Source organism: Porites lutea, chromosome 4 (assembly GCF_958299795.1).
Source record: "Porites lutea chromosome 4, jaPorLute2.1, whole genome shotgun sequence".
Lineage (NCBI taxonomy): Eukaryota > Metazoa > Cnidaria > Anthozoa > Scleractinia > Poritidae > Porites > Porites lutea.
The window spans coordinates 12289104-12316009 of NC_133204.1; the positions used below are offsets into that span (position 1 = coordinate 12289104).

Here is a 26906-nt window from a genome sequence, read left to right on the forward strand (position 1 = left end):
TAAGAAATGTTTTATCGCAATTTTTTATAGTGAAATAAAAATTTTAAGTATATATAAAAACATAACAAAACTGTTATACCTAAAATGAAAACTAAACGAAAAGAAAAAGTAAAAAAAGAAGAAAAGAAAAGAAAAGAAGCGAAGAGAAAAAGATTGTGCCTGGAATCGAACCCGTGACCTTTAATGTACCGGGCGGAAGCTTTACCACTAAGCCACGTGGAACACAGAAGCTAATCGGTCGAAATTTTTATTATTAAAACCTTCGAGCCTTATTAAACGTGAATTCAAAGATATTTTTCAGAAGAATGACAGCAGTTTGGACAGTGAAAGCCCAACGTAAATGCATTTTCATCGCATTTACATGTAGAGAATGGAAGCTCAACAGTCTAGGACGATACGGTACAAACTCGTCTGCGAGCAAAACGTGTTTTGTTACCGCGATGTTCGCACATATGTTTGTAAGGCTAATTATCCAAAATCGCTTCCATTTGCTCTTAAAGAACTTTAGCATTTGAAATTCATTGAGTGATGTTCTCTCTGCTCCGCTGTTTGTTGCTACCATCTCCATCCATCTTTGTTGCTTGCGCCGTTGAATTTCAAGTCGGCGTTCTTCGCTCCAGAGGATTTTTCGGTGTCATATCTTCCCCTGCGAGGATTGACAATTCGGCGTTCTTTTGTTTGCTGTTCTGTTTGCATGAGAAATGGCTTGAGATTCACCGATAGTAAACATTGTTTTGCAGACGACGAAACCACAGCTCTTCATGAGTGCTTTGGTCATTGACGGGAATTTGAAATTGCTTTCAGTCGAATGTTGCCTAGAAACAAAAATGCGCCGTGACGTCAACTACTGTATGACGTCATGGCGGACACCATCGGATATATACAAATAAAGATGAAATCTGCGACTTTGCAGCTCGCTAGGACCCACGCGCGGTTCACACACTGCGCGCGCGCTTCGCGCGCGACGAGATTATAAACTCACTTCGCTCGGCGCTTCGCGAGGAATTATAGTAAATGTTTTGACATACATTTACGCAGATGAAATTTTGCAATCGGCTTAGTATCTGAAATTATGTTAGTAGTAATCGTAGATTATAGAGTGCGTTTGAGATTAAAGTATATGTTTTGATTGGATGCACGGAAACCTCACAGAGTAGATTCGATTGTATCTTCAAAAATTAACATTCTATGGTTATCTCAAACTTAAAGTGAACGGAAAAGTACTCTCTGGGCAAAAGGGGTTCCGTGTTCTGATATTAAGACATATCGACTATGAAATAAAAAGTTTTATAGAAAACAAGCTGTATTATTCTTGCATGAAACAGACACTTTTCATGCAAAGCCTCAGCGAGTGGTAAAATGGCAACGGACAGCCTGGCTGTTTTTATTTGATGCTCATACTGGTTCGATTATCCGTTTATCAAATATGTGCTTAAGAGCCATTTTCTGAGAAAATCGAGAATTGCAAGACACTCGTCAAAAAATCGAATTTTTTATTATTTTGCCAAAACATCCCTTTTAGTGACCTAATTTAAGGAAAAATAGTTTTGGGTTCAAACGATTCATTTTAAAGGAGAAATTTTAAAAAGTTTGAAAAATCGATTTTATTCCTGTTTTTCGAACAAAACACGGCAGGATGCAATGGCAACTTCGAGAGAAGGGTGAACGCGTAAGAAACATTCCCTGACATTGAAACTTCACCGAATTATTATTTTGTTCTTACTCTTGAAAACCTTAAAGGAACATTTGAAAAACAATGTCTTATATTTTTATAATCGACAAGTCTAAAGAGGTCATATTTGTGACGTTAGACATGCTAGAAAACGAAGGCCAACTTTGACTATTAAAAAAGGCCTCTGGTATATGCCGCTTGATCAAAAAATCGATATAAAATGGAACCTTGGCTTTTGTACTAACTTACTGGAAAGTTTTAGCTCTGGAAATCAAATACCATCCTGACACCAAAGCAAGCGGTGAGAGCAACTGAATTGGGAAATTTATGCAAATTAGACGGCTTGCGGACGGTTGTCAAACCAAAAAGAAAGGTTTTACATGAAAGGATTACTCACCATTGCTTGTAACACGTTTTTACGGCAAGGAAAGTTATTTCCAACTTCTGTTGCGTCGGTTTGAGTCACAAAATCCATAATTTTAAGCCAAAAGGTCCAAAAGACAAACGTACGTTTGCTCAGCGACTGCGCCAGAATCCGGCCGTGAATCGAAATAAAGTCACAACACGTCACTGCGGTCCTTTGGAAGCAAGAGTTGCAAGAGTTTTTACTTCAGTCAGGAGGCCAAAAGATTGAAAATTCATCGCAAACTAATGACTTCGATTTTGAAAACCTTTCATCACTTCAATCGTTCGTCGGCTGATAATAAACATCGCACAAGATCGTATGACCTTTGGCGTGTGACCGGAAATCGGTCACACGCTTAAGTCACGTTAGCATACTGTCATGAATTTTAATACGATTTTTCACGTTTGCTTTCGACAAATAATAGACTCATCGAAATAAAATCAGGCCTGCTTTATTTGTTTGTTTGTTTTTTAATTTCTTTTATAGCCTGCAGAACTTGTTCCCCATGCATCACGCGTGTCTCGCACCCCCAGTCCGCTTCGCAGTGCTAGCATGAAAAGCGCAAAAAACTGAAATTGACTCCTGTTCTGCAGTTGATTTCTTTTATAGACACCTTCTAGGCATTGACAGGCTGTGAAAAAAGTGTATTTTTTTATTATTAGTTTTTGAAGTGCTACATCATTTTCCTATAAATTTCAAACGTGACTGCTAAAAGACTGTTTCGAACCCATGGATGGAGAAAAGCTGTGCCGGAGAGAAGGTCAACCTCCCAGCCGAGCCAACTTTTGCGAGCGTTTGTATGAGGAAAAAACTGACCACTTTGTCCGAGTCAACATTGCTTGCGCATGCTGTCTTTGTCTAGCCTTGACCGTGTCGTCCCAGCTAGCTGGGTGAGCCAAAGTGAAGAAATATTAGCCGGGCTAGAAGGGTGAGGCCACCACTACCGGCTCAGTGGAGGGCTGACTTCCGGAAGCCCTCAACCCCGCCCACTACTGGTAGTAAGGCGTCTATCCGAACCAACCTTTTGTTTCTCATGTAAATGGTTTACCAAGTTTTGTAAGGAAATGGAGGAAAAGTTGGCTCACCCAGGGTAGCTTGGGAGGTGAGTAAACACCAGATAACCCCAATAATAAGCACAAACTTTGATTGTTAGTTAGATGTCCACTATTTTAAGTAAGCGACCTGGCATGTGATTGTCGCATCCATGCCCCCTTCCAGATCCCCTTTATTATCGGTAAGCCTGTGATAGGTCAAAGTAATACAGTCGTACCTCCAGTAAGCGACCACCAAAAATACAAAGACTTAATGGTCCCTAACGGGAGGTGGCCGTTTAGAAGAATCGGACCACATGGGGTCTATTCCGAGAAGAGGTCCAGGCACATTCTATTAAATGGCGGTGTAACAAATTCCTGGCAAAATATTATCTTTTACCTCTTTTGAAAAATACAGCTTTTAAATCATGCTCAATTTAAAGAGGGATTCAGGTGAGTGAGATATAGACTAGTCTAGAATCACAACAGAATCTTCACTTTGTTGGCTACATCTACTAAGTTAGGATATGTGTAGTTCCACGATGTCACTAAAGGTCTTCATATTTTCCAAGGAACATAGTGCACACAGCAAAAATAGAGAGCAGAGAATGCGTCAACTGGTCGCTTATGGAAAACAATTAACCGTGACGCCCAAAAAGTGGTCGCAGTCACTTACAGAAGGTCGTTTACTGGAGGTTCCAAATCTAAGGCTTTGAATGGGAAAATTTGGTCTTTTGGATTGGCGGTCGCACATGGAGGTTCGACTGTGTTAGGTCTATTAGAGTATGAGCCACCATCACCTCACTGTGAGTGACGAGAGCCAGGAACGTATAGTATACACTCCCTTAGGATGTACAGAATCGTTGTTTTGAAGTCCCGTTTAGCGAAATGGATCATTCAAGGGAGGTGCTGAAGTCCCATAGTGAAATTTATAAGGTTTATGGGTTTTTAGTGCAAGGCGAAACACAATACTTAGGGCCCTGTTGTTCAAACGTTGAACAACAGGAAATCACTATCAAGCGAATAAGAAGAAGTAATTGCGTTACTTATTGGATATAGATTTACCCAGGTGAAAGCGTTAGTCCCGGGGGCGTTAGTCAACTTTTCGAACATACAGCCCCTAAGTCACTCTCCTCCGAAGACTTACCCTGGGCGACCAGGATAGGGGAATATAATACTCGACCTTCCTTGCATCATCGCGAGAACCTATAGCCTTCACTTTCTTTTGGCTCGTCCTATAATCCTACCCAACGTTCGTGGGACAGGAAAGTCTGCGTGCGAGGCTTGGGAATCTAGGGAGACTATGGTAGCATGGTGCAAATAGCCGGGATGAGCTACTTTGTCCACACGAACCAAAAGGATTGTGTCTGCTAGAAGAAATCAGATGTAGCTTTCTGTGATAAGTAATATTCCAACAGTATAGGATCATAGTTTGAAGCCATTTCACAATCACTAGTTTCCGCGCACCTCTACCGGCGAGTTGTGGACAAAAGCAGCCGATAGCTGTATACGAACCTTTTTTCCACAAAATGGTTTCTGGGTTTTCGTATTCGACAGTGTCATGTCTTGATTTTTTTTTAATCTTAATCGAGGTCTTTTTTATTATGTACTGTCTATCTGACTGACTGTTTCTTTGTGTTTTTTTTTCCTGGTAATAACAGGTTTCATAATTTGGTCGCGGTTGGGGTTATAGGCTCCTGATCGTGAGCAAATAGCGAAAACCAAAGTAAACTATAGCGTTGAATCCGTTGGCCACGGAGAATTGGTATTATTCTGCAAGTTCTTTACTACAGCAAGAGCATATACTCCCTTGACTATGGGACATTGGGCCGGGGGAACTTAGTATTTTGACCCGGTATAGGGGAGGAGGGGAGGGGGAGGGGGTACCCTGGCCAGATTCCAAGTCACGGGGATGATCGAAGTATGTTTTTTTCTTGTTTTGAAAATATTTTGAACAATTTTTTTTTTAGCTGTGGCTTTACTTAAGTATTCAAAATATTCGTTCTTTTTTGGTCTTGATTTTCGCTTCCACGGGTCACTCACGACACTTGGAATCCGAGGTACCCCTCCTGTTAAGTACTTCGAAGGCAAAAAAGCTGTTTCAAAGCCTAGTAGGTAAATGAGTTTATTTGCTCGCAAATAAAAAAATTTATGTCACCTACACAATAATATGTAGTTATTTACACAGTTTAATGTAGGGTTGAGGTGGTTGTTTTTGTGACCTGATAATGTTCGTCGACATGTACAGGTGATTCTCTTGACCTTTGCTTCTTACTATATAATAGGTAAAAGGTACAGTCATGTAAAGTATCGATCACAAGATAATCAGGAGATCTCAGGGACCACTTATATCCCTGGAACACGTTCAGTAAAATTACTGTAGTCCTCGTTCCGTACATTTACTCAACATGTGCAGTAATTTTACTCTCCACGTTTTCAGTAAAATTACACAATCGCATGATCGTTTTTCTCGAGGAGTTATAAGGTGTGAACAACTTCGATTCCACTCACAATTTGCAAGCTCAATCTTCGGACGTTCAAGAAATCAAGCCTACGGCAAAGTTAAGTACTTTCCTTTTACTTCTGTCCCCTTCCTCTTTTCTATGCCATGGAACAAAATTGTAAAGTTTTGATAATGGGACATTCCTTCGTGAAACGTTTTCATTATTTCCTAAAGCAGCGCCGTGACAAACGGACGCTAGCTAATTTGAATTTGTCATCTATAGAAATCTGTTTTTCTGGGATTGGGGGAAGAACTGTCGCTAAACTTCGTTCCTTCGATTTAGGGCGCGTCAGAGCCTTTCAGCCTCATGTAGTTATTTTAGAGATAGGTTCTAATGACCTCTGTGAGGCCGGGCAACGCCCAGAAACTATTGGCTCAAACATCGAGGACTTTGTCCGCATGTTACACGGGCAGTTTAATGTGAAGTTTGTGGTGGTTTGCCAAATTCTTAATAGAGCGACAGCCCCTTCGCAACATCCCGACTACAATTTGGGTGTTCAGGTCTTGAACAATTACCTTAAAGTTGTCTTGGAGCCCCTGTCTTATGCCGAGTTTTGGAACCACAAAGGCCTACGAAGACCAAGCATCCCCATGTTACTGCGGGATGGCGTTCATTTAAACGACCGGGGCAATTATGCTTTATATCGTAGTTACAGAGGGGCGATTTTGTTTGCATTAAAGAAACTTTTTTCCCTAGCTCAGAGGACCTGACTGGTTCGAACACGTCAGATCGCACAGGCATTCACCTTTCTTTGTTTTTGTGTACTCTTTTGAGTTTATATTGATATGTTTTAAGGTATATATACCTTATTTCCGGCACTTTTAGCATGTTCATTGCGGCATCTCATTTTACTGGGTTTGCCAAACATGTTGCCGATTTGTTGTTTGCCTGCTTATCCACATTTATCTCTGTTTAAGTGAATGACCTGGCGATCAACTTTCTTGGTCCGCTATCCCATTCCACCCTCTTTGCCTATGGTCACCAGCTCCTTTATTTCGCATTTGTAACATTCGTTTATCAGGGCCAGTTTCTTAGTCGTTCGAAAGGTTTTGTCTGTTACTTTTAGGGCACTACTCGGATCCGCCAGAATGATGACTCGTGGAAAACAACGCCTGAGTAAAGGAACAAGCGCTACACAAGGCAAAGCCACCAGCGTTGGTGCTAAAAGGTCTAGTTCCACCCGTTCTGTCCCTTCTGTGGCACGCAAGCGACCACGACGGGTCCCTCCACACAACGGCCCTGTCCAAACACCCCATCTTGCAGACGCTACGCATCCAGCTGAACTCGAAAGGCAACCCCTCACGGGCAATTCCACCACTGCAGTGGATCGTCAAGACCTAACGACCTCATTGATCCCGTCGTCGGTCTCCATTCCGGATCTGACAAAGGCAGTGTCAGCCGCTGTGATAAAAAGTTTATCTGAGGCAGGCGTTATCCCGTCGGCGAACACTGTTCCAACCACAGAGCAGAATGCTGATCCAGCTGCTGCTGTACAGGAGTCAGTGGCAGCTGTTGTTCAGGATTTAACTGGTGAGGGCCATAATTTTCAATCAAATAATGATTCTGTAATTTCGGGCAGTCCCGATGCTAACAGTCGGCCTGGTACTATTCACAAGTTGATTTCCGTTCCCTTAGCGAGTAGGGTATCCGAAAAACTGCAATCTAAAATCTGGGCAAACGAATATGTCGATTTAGGTAGCCTTTTCGCAACGTTGCCCGGGGACCCCAAATACAATTTTACAATAAAAAATTTACCTGGGTCTTCAACGCCAACTGTTAGTCTCGAGCCTGTGCAAAACACCAAGCGCATAGCTACAATCGATCAGTGGACCTCTGCATTTCAAATTTTTGTTGCTATTTACACAGTACGTTTTCCAGAAACGGCACCGGCCTTGATGAAGTATAGTGCGACGGTGCGTGATTTAGCGGCCAAAAATGCGCATTGGCGCTATTACGATGAGAATTTCCGCTATTTGCGGCAAAAATCCCTTTTTCCCTGGGATGAAATACAATGGGAATTGTGGTTGCAGGCGCACCACATGACCCGTAGTTCATTTCCAGCTTCTCCAGGAAACAACGCTAATAAACAATCGTCTCAGCCCTTTCCCAAAGGCTTTTGCTGGAAGTTTCATCAAGGCGAAAAATGTTTCGGCTGTAACTTCAAACATGAATGTTTCAAATGTGGGGCAACCCATCCGGCTTTTAGATGTCGAGGGACCAAACCCTCTGCCGCTACATCACGCCCCGCCTCGGCACATGCCGCTACCAACACCAATCAAAATAAGTAAATTAGAGTTTTATTTAGACGGCTATCCACCGGCGTCGAAGCGCTATCTACTAGATGGTTTCTTAAGAGGGTTTTCTCTTGATTACGTCGGACATCACGAGACGTCCTTCTGCAATAATTTGCTGTCAGCAATTCAAAATCCTTCAGCTGTCAATGAAAAACTTTCCAAGGAATTAAAATTAGGTAGAATAGCTGGACCTTTTTCTGAAAAGCCTTTTTCTTCATTGCGTTTATCGCCGTTAGGTTTAATCCCTAAGAAGGCGCCAGGGGAATTTCGCTTAATTCATCACTTATCTTTTCCTTATGGCACATCTGTCAATTCTCATATTCCTACGGAAGCATCTTCAGTTCGCTACGCATCAATCGACGATGCTATTAGGATTATTAGGCGCACAGGCAGGGGCTGTGCGCTTGCAAAGACAGATGTCAAAAATGCTTTTCGATTGATTCCGGTTAACCCAAATGATTACGACTTGCTTGGTATTTTTTGGCAAGATCACTTTTATTATGATAAGTGCTTGCCCATGGGCTGTTCCAGCTCGTGCAAGATTTTTGAGGCATTTAGCTCCGCGTTAGAATGGATTGCACGTTACAAATTGTCAACTCCGGGTATTCTACATATCTTAGACGATTTTCTCATCATTGAGCGTGATACAGTTACATGTTCGACAAAACTTTTATCGTTTTTAACAACTTGTGACGATTTAGGGGTTCCCATGGCGCCTGAAAAGACCGTTGGTCCTAGTACAGTTCTTTCTTTTGCGGGTATCGAACTTGATACTTGCAAGTTGGAAGCGAGGCTTCCTCAGGATAAGATAGACAAATGTACTAACATGATACAAGATTTCCTAAAGCGCAAGAAAGTCACTCTAAAAGACATGCAATCTCTAATAGGGTTGTTAAATTTTACCTGCTCAGTAGTTGTGCCTGGAAGAACATTTCTCCGAAGAATGATTAACCTCACAGTAGGCGTCAGGCGACCGATGTATATGATTCGCTTAACGAGCGCAGTAAAAGGCGATCTTCACTTGTGGTTGCAATTCCTTACACAGTTCAACGGCAAATCGTTCTTTTTAGATTTCGTTTGGCTTTCATCCGATATGATACACCTATACACTGATGCTTCAGGCTCATTAGGCTATGGCGCGGTTTTTGGTAGGAACTGGTTATATGGCGCTTGGCCCAAGCGTTGGAGCTCGCTTAATATAGTCATACTTGAAATGTTTCCGATTGTAATTAGTGTTGAAATATGGGCCAATAGGCTGGCCAATAAGTGTGTCACATTCCATACAGATAACCAAGCGCTTGTGGAGGTTATCAATAAGAAAACCACAAAAGATAAAAAACTGTTGGTTTTAGTCCGCTCCTTGGTTTTGTCATGTTTGAAGCATAACATACTTTTTAAGGCAGTTCATCTGCCCGGTATTTGTAACACAAGCGCTGACGCATTATCGCGTTTACAGGTAGACAAATTCAAGTCCCTCGACCAGTATGCAGCAGCCGAACCGACAATTGTTCCTCCACATCTGCTACCAGAGAACTGGCCGATATAACTAAAACACTTTTAGAGGCTAGCATCAGTAGCGCTTCAGTTAAAGCTTACAAAAGGCCCTGGGCGCTATTTACCTCTTGGGCCCAGCAATTTTTAGGTGACATGCTTATTAAGCTACCCATTCAACCAGCTATTTTAGCTTTGTTTATTGCTCATTTGTACTCTTTGAAATACGCAGCGTCGTCCGTTACGTCTTATGTTTCTGCCATTAGTTACGTACATCAATTAGCTGCAGTGGATGATCCCACCAAAGCAGCCATTATAAATCAGCTCCTTAAGGGCTATAGGAAGTTAGCTCCCACTACAGATATTCGTTTGCCGATTACGTTACCAATCCTAAACAAGCTATTAGGATCGTTTCAACACACAGTCTCATCAGCATATCAAATACATTTGCTCTCAGCTATGTGTGCCATTGCATTTTTTGCATTTCTGCGAATAGGAGAAATAACAACAACTTCCGGTGAGAGCACTAATCTCATTAGAATAACTCAGTTAGATCGCTTAGTGGATAAGAAGGGAAACGTCAAAGCCCTTCAGCTTACTCTTATTAACTACAAACACAGTGACCCGGGACAGAATTTTGTTGTTTACATTTATCCTGAGTCCTTGTGCTGTCCTGTACAGTTGCTTTTGCAATATGTTTCACTTAGAGGTTATGCTCCGGGTCCCTTGTTTTGCTGGCCCGATGGGACGCCTATCACTAGGACATTTTTTGTCACGAAGCTTAAAGCTGCCCTTAAGTTTAACAACCTTGACTGTGCTCTTTACAAAGCTCATAGTTTCCGTATTGGAGCCGCTAGTTGGGCTACCGCTAAAGGTTTTTCTGACTCTCAAATTCGTTTACTAGGTCGCTGGAAATCAAACGCCTTTCTCAAATATATCAGAACGCCTAGTTTAGGTACGAATTTTACGTAAGCAAGCGTTTAGCTGTTAATATCCCGAAACACAAGCTGGCGCTGTGTTTATCATACCCTAAGTCTGCATTTATAAGTCAACAGCCTGCGGGTGGGGCCGGCCGCTGAAACAGCGTCCTGTGGCCTTTTATCGTGGCCCTCACCTTTGCTAGAGCTTAAATAAATTACTTTTAGTTTCTTATTTCTTGGATTTCTTAGTTATGTAAATAAAAGCGGCCATCTGGAATGGCCAGAATTTTAATCCCAACTGTTTGTTGCTATTTTTTATGCACTCTAGCAAACTAAGCTTGGCTGTTGACATTAAGTGCACTCGGAGTTGGTATTATTTTACCATATTCGTGAAAGGGGACATAAATGAGTTTATTTGCTCGCAAATAAAAAAATTTATGTCACCTACACAATAATATGTAGTTATTTACACAGTTTAATGTAGGGTTGAGGTGGTTGTTTTTGTGACCTGATAATGTTCGTCGACATGTACAGGTGATTCTCTTGACCTTTGCTTCTTACTATATAATAGGTAAAAGGTACAGTCATGTAAAGTATCGATCACAAGATAATCAGGAGATCTCAGGGACCACTTATATCCCTGGAACACGTTCAGTAAAATTACTGTAGTCCTCGTTCCGTACATTTACTCAACATGTGCAGTAATTTTACTCTCCACGTTTTCAGTAAAATTACACAATCGCATGATCGTTTTTCTCGAGGAGTTATAAGGTGTGAACAACTTCGATTCCACTCACAATTTGCAAGCTCAATCTTCGGACGTTCAAGAAATCAACCCACCTCCACCCCATTTCTCCTCCAATGTGTAATTAAGTTTTTGGTTTACATCATGTCTTGCCTTTTATCGTGGCCCTCACCTTTGCTAGAGCTTAAATAAATTACTTTTAGTTTCTTATTTCTTGGATTTCTTAGTTATGTAAATAAAAGCGGCCATCTGGAATGGCCAGAATTTTAATCCCAACTGTTTGTTGCTATTTTTTATGCACTCTAGCAAACTAAGCTTGGCTGTTGACATTAAGTGCACTCGGAGTTGGTATTATTTTACCATATTCGTGAAAGGGGACATAAATAAAAGAAAAATAAATATGCATGGCTGTTTCTACTGCGATGAGGGGAGTTCTTGTCAAAAAATGTGAAAACTGTATTAAAATTGCTGACAACAGCTACGAAAATTTCGTGACAGCATGCTGACGTGACTAAAGCGTGTGACCAATTTCCGGTCACACGCCAAAGGTCATACGATCTTGTGCGATGTTTATTATCAGCCGACGAACGATTGAAGTGATGAAAGGTTTTCAAAATCGAAGTCATTAGTTTGCGATGAATTTTTATTCCTTTTGCCTCCTGACTGAAGTAAAAACTCTTGTAACTCTTGCTTCGACGTGTTGGGACTTTCGATTCACGGCCGGATTCGGACGCAGTTGCTGAGCAAACGTACGTTTGTTTTTTGGCTAAAAATTATTTATTTTGTGACTCAAAAAGACGCAAAAGAAGTTGGAAATAACTTTCCTTGCCGTAAAAACGTGTTACAAGCAATGGTGAGTAATCCTTTCATGTAAAACCTTTCTTTTTCGTTTGACAACCGTCCGCAAGCCGTCTAATTTGCATTAATTTCCCAATTCAATTGCTCTCACCGCTTGCTTTGGTGTCAGGATGATATTTGATTTCCAGAGCTAAAACTTTCCAGTAAGTTAGTACAAAAGCTAAGGTTCCATTTTATATTGATTTTATGATCAAGCGGCATATACCAGAGGCCTTTTTTAATAGTCAAAGTTGGCCTTCATTTTCTAGCACGTCTAACGTCACAAATATGACGTCTTTACACTTGTCGATTATAAAAATGTAAAGCATTGGTTATCAAATTTTCTTTTAGGATTTTCAAGAGTAAGAACAAAATAATAATTCGGTGAATTTTCAATGTCAGGGAATGTTTCTTACGCGTTCACCCTTCTCTCGAAGTTGCCATTGCATCCTGCCGTGTTTTGTGCGAAAAACGAGCATAAAATCGATTTTTCAAACTTTTCCTAATTTCTCCTTTAAAATGAATCGTTTGAACCCAAAACTATTTTTCCTTAAATAAGGTCACTAAAAGGGATGTTTTGGCAAAATAAAAAAAAAGCGATTTTTTGACGAGTGTCGTGCGATTCTCGATTTTCTCAGATAATGGCTCTTAATATCCTGGGTGTCATGTTAAGCTGTTGTTTTGACAGAAAGAAAAAAAAACTTGCTGTAAGCGAGCTTTGTATCGTTGCCTAGTACATGGCCATGGTCTGTGGTGAGGAAATGCACGATGGTGCGATGAAAAGAACCACAGAATGCCCTTAATTAGGAGTTGCGTTCCCCTATCGTCTAACGCAATTCCAGTTACTCAAACGTCCCTTTCTAAGTTTGTTTATCGTCCTTTTCATTTTGCTTGTGACTTTTAGAGTAAGAGCGGAAGAAAAGCAGTGTGGAGCTAACATATTTAACAAAACTACAAAGACGTACGAATTCCTAACTCATTCAAAGGATGAAGGACACATTGCACCTATCAATGGGGTAAGGATACGCTACAAGTTTTTTTAAATTACAAGTTATATATCAGAGAGTTTTAGCGCAAGACACAAGACTATCGCAAGGTTAAACCGTCCTTTGGATCGAAGGCATAGTGGCTCACGAAAGGAATTGATTTCCTTGCCCGAACAAGTTTCTTACTTACAGTCAATTTTTGAAATAGCAGCTTCAGAAATTTTAAATGTCCTTAATATAGTAGTCCAGGGAATGTGTTTTCTGTTTTCTTCATACAACTGAACTATAGCCGAGAAGCATATCTTGGTAGAGGTATAAATATCAGGGATTGCTTTTAATTAAAAATTCCTACCTGTGCCTATGTAGACGACCTAATGGTCAAAACGGTCAAATTTACTTAATTAGAAGTGCAGAATAAGCATTTTAGGTAAGTACAATAATGCAGGTATGTATAGAATCACGAATATAGTTTTCCGTCATGCTTGCGGTTCACTGATCCAGTATGCTGTAAAAGTCTCAAAGCTTGATTTGAAAATATTTAATGATCATTTTGAAGTTAAGGCCCAATCCTATCCCAATCACTGTGCTATAATCTTTATCTAGAATTCAATTGTCCATCATCGTCCTCCACAAAACCTGACTGGTAAAGAGACAGACGAAATCAATACTAGGAGTCCATTTTGGGATATGGTTTATTGGTTTTTTAACTCTATTATGGATGTGCTATGAGTTTTCTTTTTCTTTCTGTCTTTTTTTATTTCTTTTGATAAAACAGCTTTCCTGTTGCTCCACTCTAAGACTATTTGCAACGTCAAGCGAGGACTACAGTGTCAAAATTTGGAACTGTGATAATCAGTTAGTTCGAGAGATGAGTTTTGACGAATCACTCTGTGGTGTATGCTTTGCTAACTCACGAGGAGACATTTTAGTGGGTTTCCAGTCTCAGATCAGCTTGGTAACCATTTTTAACTACTTGCCTTTGTCTTACTTGGAAATCCTGTCCAAGATGCACTTTGATAACGACCCATTTGAAGATCACGTGCAGTTTGATGATTTGCTGAAGTTCTGGTACGATCCTGCACGCGTTCCAAGAATGCCTCTTGAGGCCAGCAAGCGAAGGCCTCTCGAACCACCGGAAGTCAAAAGACTGAAGAAGAAAAGGAAGGTAGGTGAACCGACCGGGTGGTTGAAGGTACTGCGTTCCAGTCTAGAGGATAAGGCAAGTCCGTCATACAACAGACGATCTCTATGTGTCTTGTGCTGCATGGCGGGAAATGGACATGTTCAGTTTATCACAGGAATCGAGATCGTCATTTTCTTTCCTCACACTTTTTCAAAAACTCTTGCCTGTTCTGTTTTTAGTGATGCAGGGAAAATTCTAAGACCCGTGACGAAGAGACAAATGTAAATGTGTATCCCAACGACTAAACGTCTTATGCCATTGATAACGGAGGAAAATACCTATAGATTAAATCAGTATATCCATGAAGTATCGTTGCTGTTTAGTTCATCGTAGTTCTTGGTCGTTGCGTCATGTCTTGTTCTTCCCGGCTTTTGTTTATGGTAAACCCCGTGGGAAGGCGAGAAAGAACTGAACGCTGGTGTGGACGAATTGCGAAATACATCATACACAAGTTTATTCAATTACCGGTGGCTTAAGCAAATTTGCACTCAGATAAATAGGAACAACAACAACAAAACAACAATCTTTATTTGAACTCTCTCTTGCCTAAAAACAAATTACAACAATGAAAGTATTGAAAATAAAGTTAGAGTACTGGCTGACTGGAATATAGGGGCTAGCATTAGATAGAAACAAATTACAGGTTAGTAAGATACTCAGGTTGTAGCACATTAATGCACGCATAAACAGAAAGAAAGAGAAAGGGAAACACACGAAATAAGAAGAAAGAAAGAAGAAAAATCAGCGTCATTAAGTTAAATTTACTGTAATTTTACAGCCGCCATCCTTCTCGCTAACCGTTGATCACTCTCTCTTTGTTAACTGAGAAGGAACTGTCCGGGTTTTGTTTACAGAAGGAGACAGTTACTATTAAACCAAAACAAGAAGATGAAGAGAACCTGGATCTGTTCCAGAAGCGAAGGCGGTCAAGAAGACTCTCCACACAGGTTTGAAATGCTATAATTAATTAGAAAAGGAAAAGAAAAGTATGTTGGAGATTTTACAAGCTCGGGTTAACCCTATATATATGGCTCATGTCATTTGTCAGTTTATAAGCTTCAATTCCAGACAGTTCGAACTACTAGTTCAAAAAGTTTTCTCGTTTATACACACTAGCTCACGAAACCAAACTCTTTCATATCAACGGCTTTAACTCAAGAACCCCCCTCCCCTCCCCTCCCCTCCCCTCCCCCACCAACAACAACGATGAGGCTTTTTTGAAGACATATAACAAGTCCAGACTAATAGGAAGACAGCGAAGACGCAAAATGCACTTAAAAAGTGAAATCATCGAGCTGTTTCAAACTGTTCATCGCTCTCATTTCATCTCGTTCAATTTGTCAAATGATGGCTAAATTTATTCTGGAAGGGCCGGAATTCTCAAGGACTGTTTCTAGGTTTCTGAGTCTAAATATTTCCCTTTTGTTCACTTCCTCCATAAAACGTGCAAATTAGGAAGTTTCGCCTTGTAGTCGTACAACGACTACAAAAGGGAGCTTTAGCATCGACGACGGGCAACGGCAGCGAAAACGTCAGTTTTAAAATGAATTCACGTTTTAAAAAAAATCTTTGTCGCGTATATTCCAATTTGCTGAAAATGGCAAGTGTAGAGGAATTTCCCTTGAGTTGATTTCTTGAGGACCGCACTCAAGTTTACATACGACATACGCACAGCTGCAGCATGAACTAATTGTTTTATAACATTATCAAAGCGATCATTGTAGCAGTTAATTTAAAATTTTATTACTGTAGGGCGCGCTCAAAGCAGTACGGGTCAATGTTTACGTGACTATGTTTTTTTTCCTCACAGTTAAGCTTATGTTTTTATCCTGATACTGTGAGAAAGTCTACTCAAAAATGATTGTAAAATCCATATTTAGGTGCCGGAAAACTATTAATTCACTGAAAAATTGTTATTGAGAGAAAACAACTTTGCAAAGAATGAGTTCACGCCATGGTCCGCACAGCTCACGGAGATGACAACAACAACAACACTCACCTCTTTTCCTTTCTATCGGTTAGAAAATTCAAACGTTTCCTCTTAAATTTCCTTATAAAACACATGGTAAACGCTTCATCGTGTACTGCTGAGTTATGGATGCACTCAGGAGACTCAGGACTGCTAAGCTCACAACAACTCGAGGAATTACGAATAGTTTATTGACGTCATCAGCGTGCTCAATAGGAATATGAAGCACGCTCGCGCTATTGAATTTGATCAGGCGAATTTTCTAGCTATGTTATAAAGCTCCCTAAAGGTAGTGCAAGAACCACAACACCTTTTGTTATAAATCTTTTCAAATGTTTTCGAATCTTTTTGCCACATTCATAGGACTCTATGGTTTCTCGAAGTGGGAAAAGAAAACATTGTTTTCTTGATATTTTTAATATTGATATTTTTAAAAAACGAGAGGCTAATACTGACTGATGAGTTCTATTCTTTACTGAGGTCCACGTCATGATGGCGTTGAGAAGATTATTGACAAAGTCTTCAAGATCAAGCCTTTCTGATGCAGTGAACGCCATGACGGTAACGAAACGTTCCACTTTAATTGAAAACGGTCTTTTTGGAATTCAATTACGATCCAAAGCTCGTAGACAGGTTTATCACTGTTAGAAATAGCAGCCTAAAAGAGAAAAAACAGCAAGGATCAGGAGAAACTCTCATTTAGGAGAGCATTGGGTGGCCGGGGTTCAAATCCCGGCGTCGAAAAGCCCTATGTGGGTTGAGTTTGTTGTTGGTTCTCTCCTTTGCTCAGAGAGGTTTTCTCCGGGTACTCCGGTTTTCCCCTCTCCTCAGAAAACAACATTTCCAGATTCCACTTTGTGAATGTGCTACTTCTAAATCGTTAAATTTTTATTTACTTATTTACTTACTTATTGATTTATTTATTTGTCTTAGGAATTGGTAAAAGACGAACCTGAGGCAAACGGCGAACCTCAGGAGGAAGCCCTTGCGCCCACTGTACTCGACGAAGAGGAGGCAGCAGCTGAGGTTTACTGGCCATGCGCACCAGACGGATTTATTCCAAACTCTGTGGTTCGCAAACTCATCACCCCAAAAAGACCCCGGGTGAGGCTGATACCCCGGATAACATCCCCAGAAGTACAACAGGAAAAACCTGTAAAAGAAGAAGAGGAAGAAGAAGAAGACAAAGATAATGACCAATTTAAGCCTAAGATTAAAGGTAAGTGATAAAGGTGACTTTTTGCCCTCTGCATGACGAAAAAATAGCATAACACTGCTTAACTTTCCAGAAGATATTTTAGAAACTCGCGGCCGAGTGGGTTTTCAAACTTATTCCCGTGCGTTAAAAAGAAAGCAATCGGAAAACATTGATTACGATGTAATGTGGCATTCCATTCTCTTTGTTTTCGAATGATTCTGGTTTCACAAAGAGACCATAAAGGGGTACCTTTTTTATGGTTTGTGTCTCTTTAAATGGGTTTACGGAACCTGTTTACGGAACCTTCATTTGACCAACAGGTCGTGCCGTAAAAGTTTGATTATTTTTGCTTTCAAAGATTTTTGGACTCTTTGGAAATCAATGCAAGCAGCTCACCTCAAGGAAAAAATGAGTAAAGAGAGCTCCAAGAAAAAGAAACAAAAAGAAGGAAGAAAAAGACGAAAAGTCTCCCAGTCTGCCTCTTCTAGTTTGAGGCGGAGGTTGCCTCCACGACCTCGGACGGCACGAAGGTAGATAAGTGTTGCGATAAGGAATATCCACGGGTTTAAAAAAAAAACATACTAGAAGTCAATAACTCAGTTAATCAAATGAACACAATTTCCCTGAACATCATCAGGAGCTTCATATGCCAGGGCACTTTTGTGATGTCCTTCTGAGATATAATAAGTATTAATATGGAAAAATATATTCTCCCGATATTCCTTTTATTGCAAGCCCTAAAAGGAAAAAAGACACCTACAAAGAATGAAGAAAAACTTGCGTGAACTTATCAAGATTTTATCTAACGGCCTTTCTCTTTTAAGAAGATGTGAGATAAGACTTTTCAGCTACCCGAATAGGGTTCTGGCAGCGAATGGTGGCACAAGATATCCATGACGTTAAAAATGAGAACTTAACGTTTAATCATATATACAGGGGGCTGAATGACTCACAAGTATCTTACGAAGCCATCACCACACGTATCCGTTAGTTACGACAAAAGAAATCCATATTACGAGAAAAAATTTCAACAAACAACTTACAAAAATACTTGAGAAACTTGAAGAAAAGTTGAGGTTATTTCACGGTGGCCTCGTGCACGCTAGTGACGAGGACCCGTGCGCATGCTCCTAATAAAACAAGGGGGAAACCCGCTGGTCAGGATACCAGCTATTACAGGGTAGACGTTACCTTCATCACATTCCTTTTGTTTTATCCTGCTTGTGACGCCTAATATCCTTTACTTGAAGGAGCAGTGTCATGAATTTTATCAAAATTATATAGCTAACGGTATGAACTGCCATCAAATTAGGGGAAACATAAAAATAATCGCCGTTTAATCATGATAATACAGGTCAGCAACTACAAAAGTAGGTACGGATAGACAAACTTGAAGATTAAAGGAAGTGAAATAGTGGGTTTTTGAAAACCTGTTAGCCTAACTAAGTTTTAAAAGTTCATTTTCGTTGTATGTAACGTTTGATATAATGCTTGAGAAGTATATTTACTGGACATAAAGCTGTGGTTTTGTCGTTTATAAGTAATTTCTTCGTTAACATTAAGTTCTAAAGCACATAAGAAAGCGTAATTGGCAATATATATTTTTTTATTTAACGAATGAAATAGACAACCGTGACTTCACAGCCCCTTTAAAGCATTTTTATTTGTTTCTAAGTGAAGGACCACTGATGGAATTCGAAGAGGAGGAGGAAGAAGAGCAAGACAAAGAAATGGAATACGTTACGGAGGAAGAGGAGGAACTGGAACCGGACGCGGAAGAAGAGGAAGTCAGTGACGCCAGCCCAGAGAGTAGTCACGGGTGGTCTGGGTCTGAACTACTTGAAACACCGGAAGAGTCTTTACAGGAGAGCGAAGAAGAGGAAGACTTATATTTTGAAGACATTGACGAATCTCAGTCGTCTCCGAGTGAAACTGAGAGCACGAAGAGCGTTATGAAGGTAACAATAGACATGAATGGATTTTAAACTGAATGTGAGAAGACTGGGGTTAGATTGAGGCTATTTTCACACTACAACAGATAGGGCCTCTGGGAGAAGAACAGTGATTTCGCTCGATTTCTGTCACGGAGTGCCGATCTCTAAAGTGGAGAGTCACAAATCGGATAGGTGTTCATACTTTACCGTAAAGTTTTTCGCGTCGGCACGAAAAGCTAGCCCACGGTATAGACTGGACATAGCCTAAGGCGCGCGGGGTGGGCGGGAGAAAAACGAAGGAGATATAGCAACGGAAATTATGTCAATAACGGTTGGGTAACAGTTTTATTTATTTTTCTTCTTATGTTTCAAAGGCTCCGCTATAAAGGTTATTTTTATCCGAATTTAATCAACGATCTTGGGGCGTTTATTAACATCGTTTGACCTTTTATTCTCTACTTGCTCAAAGTTTATTCTCTCTTAACCTGTCTTGGAGCGCACAAATTGAAGGTCCGTTAATATACATTACCATATTTTTATCAGTTCTTTGTCTGTAAGCTCTTAATTTTAGTCCTGATCACAATCAAAATCGTGAGTACTGAGTTTGGTTGTTTTTATTTTTGTAGTTTCTCTTAAGTAAGAATTAAAAAACCTTGAGACGAAAAGATGGACCATATTTCCTTTCTTTTTTATTTTATTTCTTTTTCCTCTTCGGAACCTTTTTAATCATATCTTTATCACACCGATCGTTTCTAGCTCGAGATCACTTCATCAGAGTTACCGTTGCTGTCTCGAATCGTACGCAAGGACTGGTATCCAAAGTTGGCTCAAAGGAGACGAGACATTCCTAAGGTTGGCGACGTTATAGATAACATGCTGAAAATTCTACCAAAAATGAACAGCTTTAAAGCCATTCAAGACATCTGCGAAGAATTCATGAATGTTGAAAGGCAAGACTTTGCATCTTTAAAATAGCGATAGCTGGTATACGTTAAAAGCGCTAGTTTATTCGAGGGTGACTCACGGAAGTTCCTTTGTATTATTCCCGTTTTTACTAAAGAATGACCGAACCTTCTGTCTACAATCCGTAAGTATGCGAAGGCGAGAGTTTGTTAGTGAATACCGTTTGATATATTTTCTAATTTTTTACCAAGCTTGTAGCTGACTCGGATATTATAATTCATTGAGGGAAAGACGAGAACACTTCATACAAAAAACTGCCGTGAATGACCCTGTAGTACGCACATAGCGTGCGTGGTATAGTGGTGAGCATAGCTGCCTTCCAAGCAGTTGACCCGGGTTCGATTCCCGGCCGACGCAAGTTCTATTTTAAACTTTTCTTTCTGCAAGTGACAGCGTAATTTTTTTTTATTTCAAAATTGTTTCATCGTCTAGGCAAGTGTAGGAATATGTCTTATAACTTTTATTTTAAGATATTTCTGAAAGCCTCATTCTTATTTCTCTCCATTAGAGAGTTTGGTATCCCCGAGGACAAGAAACTCGAAATCCAAAATCTTCTTATTAAATTGTCGTACAGTGAAAAAGCAGGAAACCGACAGGCGGCAGTTTGGGCTCTAGGCGAAATGAAGGTACATCGCGAAGATGCTTATCTGACTGTTGTGCGCAGACTCGTGGATACCGATAAAGGCACCCGAGAAGAGGCGAAGAAAGTTTTAAAAACTCTAACAGGTATAACAAGGGAAGACGAAAGGTATCTATTTATTTTCTCCTTTTGACTTCTGTGGTGATGAAACTTAATTGGGTTAAGAGCAAGCCTCTGATCAACTGCTGATGCATTCATGCACATGAATATCATAGCACTGCAAGAACAATTTGTTAACCAGTAGATACGACAAACGTATAGCCGGATAAAACTTTTCCTAAGCTAAAGAAAGTTGATATTTGGTGTAGCTGTGGTTGATTTATGATAGTTGGTGATGATGATGATAATGATAATGACCTAATTCAATTAATTTCTAACTGCAAATTAACGCCTCTGATAAAATGTTTCCGATCTGTACTTTTCATTTGAAAGGACAGTCAATTACCTGGTTTCATCCACGAGGACGAGATCGATTGATCGTATTCCGGAATATGAATACACAGAGACTTTGTCACGATTTTTTTTTACCACCGATCCAGAGAGAGAGAGATCCAGTACTTTCTATCATATTCCACTTAACACCATCTTTTTGCCCGAAGTTCAGTTTAACGCATAACTTTTTGAGCAGCGCGTCACTTTTCACTGAGAACAATTTGGGATCAATGAATTTGTCGCAGTTATTTTAGCCGTTTCAGATCATAGTCATCTTCTATGACCTTATTAGGTGTTGACACGATGGAGGGACTAAGCGAGCTGATAATGAACGCGGGAGTAGTACATCTGCAACTATCATCAAACGACAATGCAGTCTTAATGGAATTAGCAGTTCGATTGCGACAGGAGAAGAACAAAAAGCAGGAAAATATTGAACAAGAAGCTGAAGCGGACAAAGATAAGGGGGATTCATTTGATAACCTAAGGACTACTTTGAGAAGGAGACCATTTAAGGCCAAGTTCAAACATCCTAAAACCATGGTAACTTGAAAATTGCCCTATAAACTTTAACTAGAGAGCATGGCCGGCCGAACCTTTTATTTTTTAAATGAAATACCGTATTTCTTTCAATAAGCGCCCAGGCGCTTATTTACAATTTGGGATAAAAAAAGGATGAGCGCTTATGGAAGAAAGGTGCTTAATCGAGGTGGATTCTTTTAAAGTTCTCCTGTTGGTCATCAAGCGTACCTTAGTCCTATTCTACAGTTTACACACAGAGTTATCAATAAAGTGGTAATAGAAACAGGTTTTCCTTGTATCCCCAATGTTAATAAAAGGGATGGGGGAGGGGGTGGGCGCTTATTCGAAGAAATACGGTATGCTTAAGTTTTCATGTGTTTGCGTTAAACACCAATTCCGTGCATACTGTTTAGTAGTAGACGGATCTGGCCGAACAATTAGGGTTCCAAATTAGTGGTAGAATTCTTTTCATGAGAGGAATGGTCCGGTCGACCAATTCTGACTGATGCGGGTAGGTACATCTGTAAACCTGAAGAAGGTTGTTATGGCCAGCCGATCGAAATATTGTTTGGAAAAATCAATACACGTTGCCTGTCAGCTTTACGGTAGTTTTTTGACTTCTCCTTTTTCAGTTTGTTCTTATTTTAGCACCTACCAGCCAGAAGTTAGACGCCCTGTAGTGTAAATACCGCCATCGCTTGTGCATACGCATTGACGAGATTTCCTCCCCAACGCGGGCTTTTATTGCGCTTAATTAATATTGTTTGTATCTCTTGTAGTCTCTTAATCCTGAAACGAAGGAACAAAAAAATTTCCACTGATGAGATTTTTTTTATTATTTGTTTGTTTGTTTGTTTGTTTTTCTCCTCAACAGGATAGAAGACTAAGGGATACCACGAGAACTGGACGGCGTCCGTCTGTATTTGATGAGCCGGCATCCTTATCTAACACAGGAAGATTCAAAAAAGCGTTGAAGGAATCAAAGTTAGGATGCAAACTACTTCAGAAAATGGAACCTTTTGGGCTCGAAATAGCAAAAGGCTTCTCAGAGCCAACAAGCAGAGAAGCAAAGGAAGCCAAATCATTAGAGATTGGGGTAGGTCTGTACTGATGGGCCATTTGCACGATGACATCATTTACTACTACGACCAGAATCCTTCAGGGTTTTCCTTTCTTGTGCAAATTACGGCTTCTGTCATTTAAATCTCGCTGGGATTACCAAATATAAATATGAAAAGAAAAACGAAAAGGATTCTGGTCGTATTTGTAAAATGACGCCCTCGTGTAAATGGCCTATGGCGCCTACTGCATAATTACATAGAAATAATTTGACATTTTGTTAATAACGGGTCGCCAGCTTCGCTTTTCGTAGTGACCAAGAAAGAACGATAATCTTTCAGTCAGAACTTCAAAGAAATCTTTTTTCTATTGTTGTTTTAGGGTAGAAGTTTGACGCCCAGTCAATGTTTCAGGCAGGGTGAGGAATTGTCCCAGCTAAGTATGTAAAAATGTAATTGTAAATGATTGTTTTTTTAGTAGATCTGATACACTCGATCTTGTTATTCTTCCATCCGAGAAAACTTTTGTGCACAGAATTTTCTCTTCATCTAGCAGAAATGCTGTTTCAGAGAACTGTCTTCTAAAATGACTTCAGTCATATCTAGAAGGAACATTCGAACCTCTTGAGAAGCTGGTTTACTAACTTAGAACAAACACCACTGAATTGTAGTCAACAGTTACCGGCACCGAACAAAAGACTTATTGACGGAATCAATAATAATAAAACTAACTACGAGAGAACGACTGGACAACTGACAATTTGAGTAACAGTAAAAGACTGTTTAACCCAGTGACAATAGACGGATCGAAACACACCAATGACATCATGAGTCTTCATGGCCAGTAACATCACGGCTTAACTCACAGACGACCAATAACATCGCGACATAATAGACCTTGTGACGGTTTTCGACGCCATCGTGATGAGTGGGCAAATGTGTGAGAAATTACAGTGTTTGTATGAGAATCTAATGTCGAACTATTTCCGTAAAACGGCTGTTCTGAAAAAAATATGACTAATTTGTAAACTAAAGCTACAAAACAAAGGATTGTACTGAAAAATTTGGGGGGCGTACCTGAGCTTAAATTTCTTCAGAGGTCTGCTTTAGATTTTCCATACATTTGTCAGTAACTTTTCCCGGGACTCAGTTTCTTGCAGACAAATGTATAGAAAATTCAAAAAAAGTGGTTCTAGGTCTTCTAGCACATACAACGCCTTCGATTTTTTTCTGTAGATTCCTTAGGAGTGAAGCTTTAGTTTACAATTTATATTTTTTTCAGAACAGCAATTCTACGGAAACAAGAGAGGATAAAGGGGACAGAGAGGGCATCCCCCATACACACCCTATTCCATAGGTAATTCGTCTCGAGTTATTTTTAAGACCATAGATCCCATGGGGGATTAGACAACAGCCAATCACATAGCGCGAATGTGTTCCGCGTGGATGACCCACGCTCAGAGCCACGCGTCCTTCACGAGTTGAAGCAGAAAAAATGGCGGAAGACGCGGAGAGCGATATTGCTATTTGTTTTGTAGACGAAAACGACTTAAGAGAGATTTCTGCTAAAGCTTTGTCAGCGAAACGGAAATTAAAAAAGAATCGCCCTTCTTCTCTCGTATAGAGCTAACAGTACAGTAGGGAAATCCTTAACACACTGAATATTCTCTCAGGATCATTTATGATTTACAGTTTGAAGAGAGCAATTTCTGGTTTGATATTTATTCTTTTATTAGTCTTTTATTATTCAACAAAAATAACACTTGGCGTCCAACTTGTTTTATTATACAAACGAGCGTGGGTCATCCACGCGGAACACATTCGCGCTATGTGATTGGCTGTTGTCTAATCCCCCATGGGATCTATGGTCTTAAAAATAACTCAAACTCAACCTACTTAGGAAATGACTCCTAGGATCAAAGCTTTAACAGATTTGAACTTCTGTTGGTAGAAGGCTTCTTGAGATGGAGTAACGTAGCTCGCTTTAATTTAAAAAAAGCGGTGTAATCTGATGCCGAAACGGAATTCGGACAAAATCATGTTGATTGAAGATTTAATCAAATTTAATTAACTTTTTTAACATAGTGTAAGAAGTTTAATTAGCAATCAACTAAATTCTAAGCAGTTCCTGTTCGTTTATATTTGTGGTTATTTTCTTGAGCTTTTATTTCCTTCAGCTGCAAGTTCTTCTAAGGAGAGCAGAGTTACCCCGGCCACCTTAAGCAGGCAATTTAGTTCAAAAGCCTCTGTCGGTAAGTTAAATGTTGCACGCAGAAATATAATGTCCATGTGATGCATGTTGACTCAAGTCAGTAAACGTATATATGATGTTGGTTTATTTCTTTTCTTGTTATTTCTAGTCTTGGATCACGACGTAATCACACCTGTCAAGAGCTCTGGTAAGAAGCCAAACTACCTTCTATAACTTCTTTACAGAATTTTCCTTGACAAAAAATAAAATTATAGAAAAAAGACACTGCGAAAAACATCAGCACTTGAGTGTTATATATTAAAATGGGTATATTTTTGCGATTCTTTTTGTTTAGTTTTTTTCCTTTTGAAATCGTTATAATGAAAGTGAAATTCACCAAGAAGCACAAACCAATCAAGATAAGGGCACTATTTTAAACACTCGCACAGCCATATCATCCGAGCAATAGGATTCATTCAGCTTACGTCCTCACTCCTTCGCGCGGCAAAGCTATTGCACAAGAGAAAAATCTACATGCCCAACACTGTCTCAGCGCTTCTCCCTCTGCAAATGGCCCTGCTGGATGAGCGGAGGAATAAATTCAACGGACAGTGAGCGCGAAAGGAACTATGGGAAGGAGGAAACGGCTTTCTCGCATGTCTTTCTTTCCCTTTTCTGTCCCACGCACACGCCCAATCCCCCCCCCCCCCCCCCTCTTACATTTCTTCTCTCCCCAGCATCCTGTTGGGACAAAGAGATCTCTAAATTGAAGAGAGGCCTTCGCGTTTGAGAAAGCGCGTACTAAATGATTGAAGGTCGGCTCCATATATATAGTCCCCGACAGGTTTATTAATCCTCTTGCCCCTGAAACGTTTCTTTATAGACCGTTTGACAATTACTCAAGAAGGAGAAACAACAAAAGAGACAACGGCAACTCCTGGATGGATCTTGCTAGAACGTGGACGAACGAGCTGGAAATGTGACACGGATCAGGCAACTGAGGGCCTTCGTTCCACAGAACTCTTGTCACTAAAACAAATTATTCAAGTAATGAACTGCGTCACAGAATTGAGTCAAAATAGTAATATGTTACAACTGCTGAAGATGAAACGTACGAAAAAAATTATTCCACAAAATATAGCACAGGAAGATGGAACTGTGCAACAGTTTTACGACGTAGGAGATCTTCTGGAAGCTATTTGTCGGCTTCCCCCTGTTAGTAGCTTTCTGGCAGAATTGACTCGTAAAACGTCAAAGAGTAAGGAGAAAATCTTGATCAATATGAGAGGTATTTTTCGGCCTGGATGCCTTATTACTATAGAAAGGGGCGATTTTGTTGTTGTAAATGGACTTGGAAGACTTCCTTTGAAGTGCCAAGATACTTTGATGACATTCAGAGATTCAGTGCTTCAAAATATTGACAGATTTCTAGGAAACTTCGAATCGCTAACATCAGGTAATGAAGAGCTGACGCGGACATTCACCAGTCCTCTTGAGGGTATTCTCTGGCTATGCGCCATTTTGGAACCTGACATGGAAGTGAAAGGCCTTTTATCTGTTTCGCAAGAGGGAGTACAATACATAGGACCAAGGACTTCGTTAGCGTCCTACGCTAGCAGAAAGGTTAGTTCATAATTCCATCCTACGAGCAAAGCCGAGTATTTGGTCTTTTTCTTGATCGGGGAGGAGAAGGAAGGCCGCGGGACTGTCTGATCACGTCCAGCCTTCAAATCACCACAGCCCTAAATTCTGAACTAGTCAATCTTGTTTTCTCTTGTAAACCTGGATTTTCGAGTTTGAGCATCCCTTTATCGATAAACCGATGGTCATAACTAAGCCCGCTGTGCCAAGCGCACTTTTATTAAACCTGGGTTCGAAACTGTATCCTAATGTAGCGAATGGCTAACAAAGACCTCACTTGATTCACGCA

The 26906-nt window shown here is 40.2% G+C and overlaps 1 protein-coding gene, 1 non-coding gene and 1 pseudogene across 2 annotated transcripts in view; all 3 read left to right on the top strand.

Moving 5' to 3' along the window:
• The window catches only part of LOC140934215 (uncharacterized), a 42098-nt gene that overhangs the window by 12919 nt on the left and 2273 nt on the right, over positions 1–26906 (top strand). The window contains exons 6-20 of the mRNA XM_073383880.1: positions 12805–12916; positions 13662–14051; positions 14924–15016; positions 16519–16599; positions 16972–17257; positions 17595–17766; positions 18912–19194; positions 19927–20120; positions 20642–20859; positions 21498–21748; positions 22602–22823; positions 23168–23225; positions 24963–25037; positions 25146–25184; positions 25860–26599. Of these exons, the coding sequence (XP_073239981.1) occupies positions 12805–12916; positions 13662–14051; positions 14924–15016; positions 16519–16599; positions 16972–17257; positions 17595–17766; positions 18912–19194; positions 19927–20120; positions 20642–20859; positions 21498–21748; positions 22602–22823; positions 23168–23225; positions 24963–25037; positions 25146–25184; positions 25860–26599 (3214 nt within the window). The remainder of the gene's footprint in view (positions 1–12804; positions 12917–13661; positions 14052–14923; positions 15017–16518; positions 16600–16971; positions 17258–17594; positions 17767–18911; positions 19195–19926; positions 20121–20641; positions 20860–21497; positions 21749–22601; positions 22824–23167; positions 23226–24962; positions 25038–25145; positions 25185–25859; positions 26600–26906) is intronic.
• On the top strand, positions 7830–11145 carry LOC140935938 (uncharacterized; annotated as a pseudogene).
• On the top strand, positions 20419–20490 carry Trnag-ucc (transfer RNA glycine (anticodon UCC)). Its single transcript has one exon. It is a non-coding gene; the product is annotated as a tRNA-Gly (tRNA).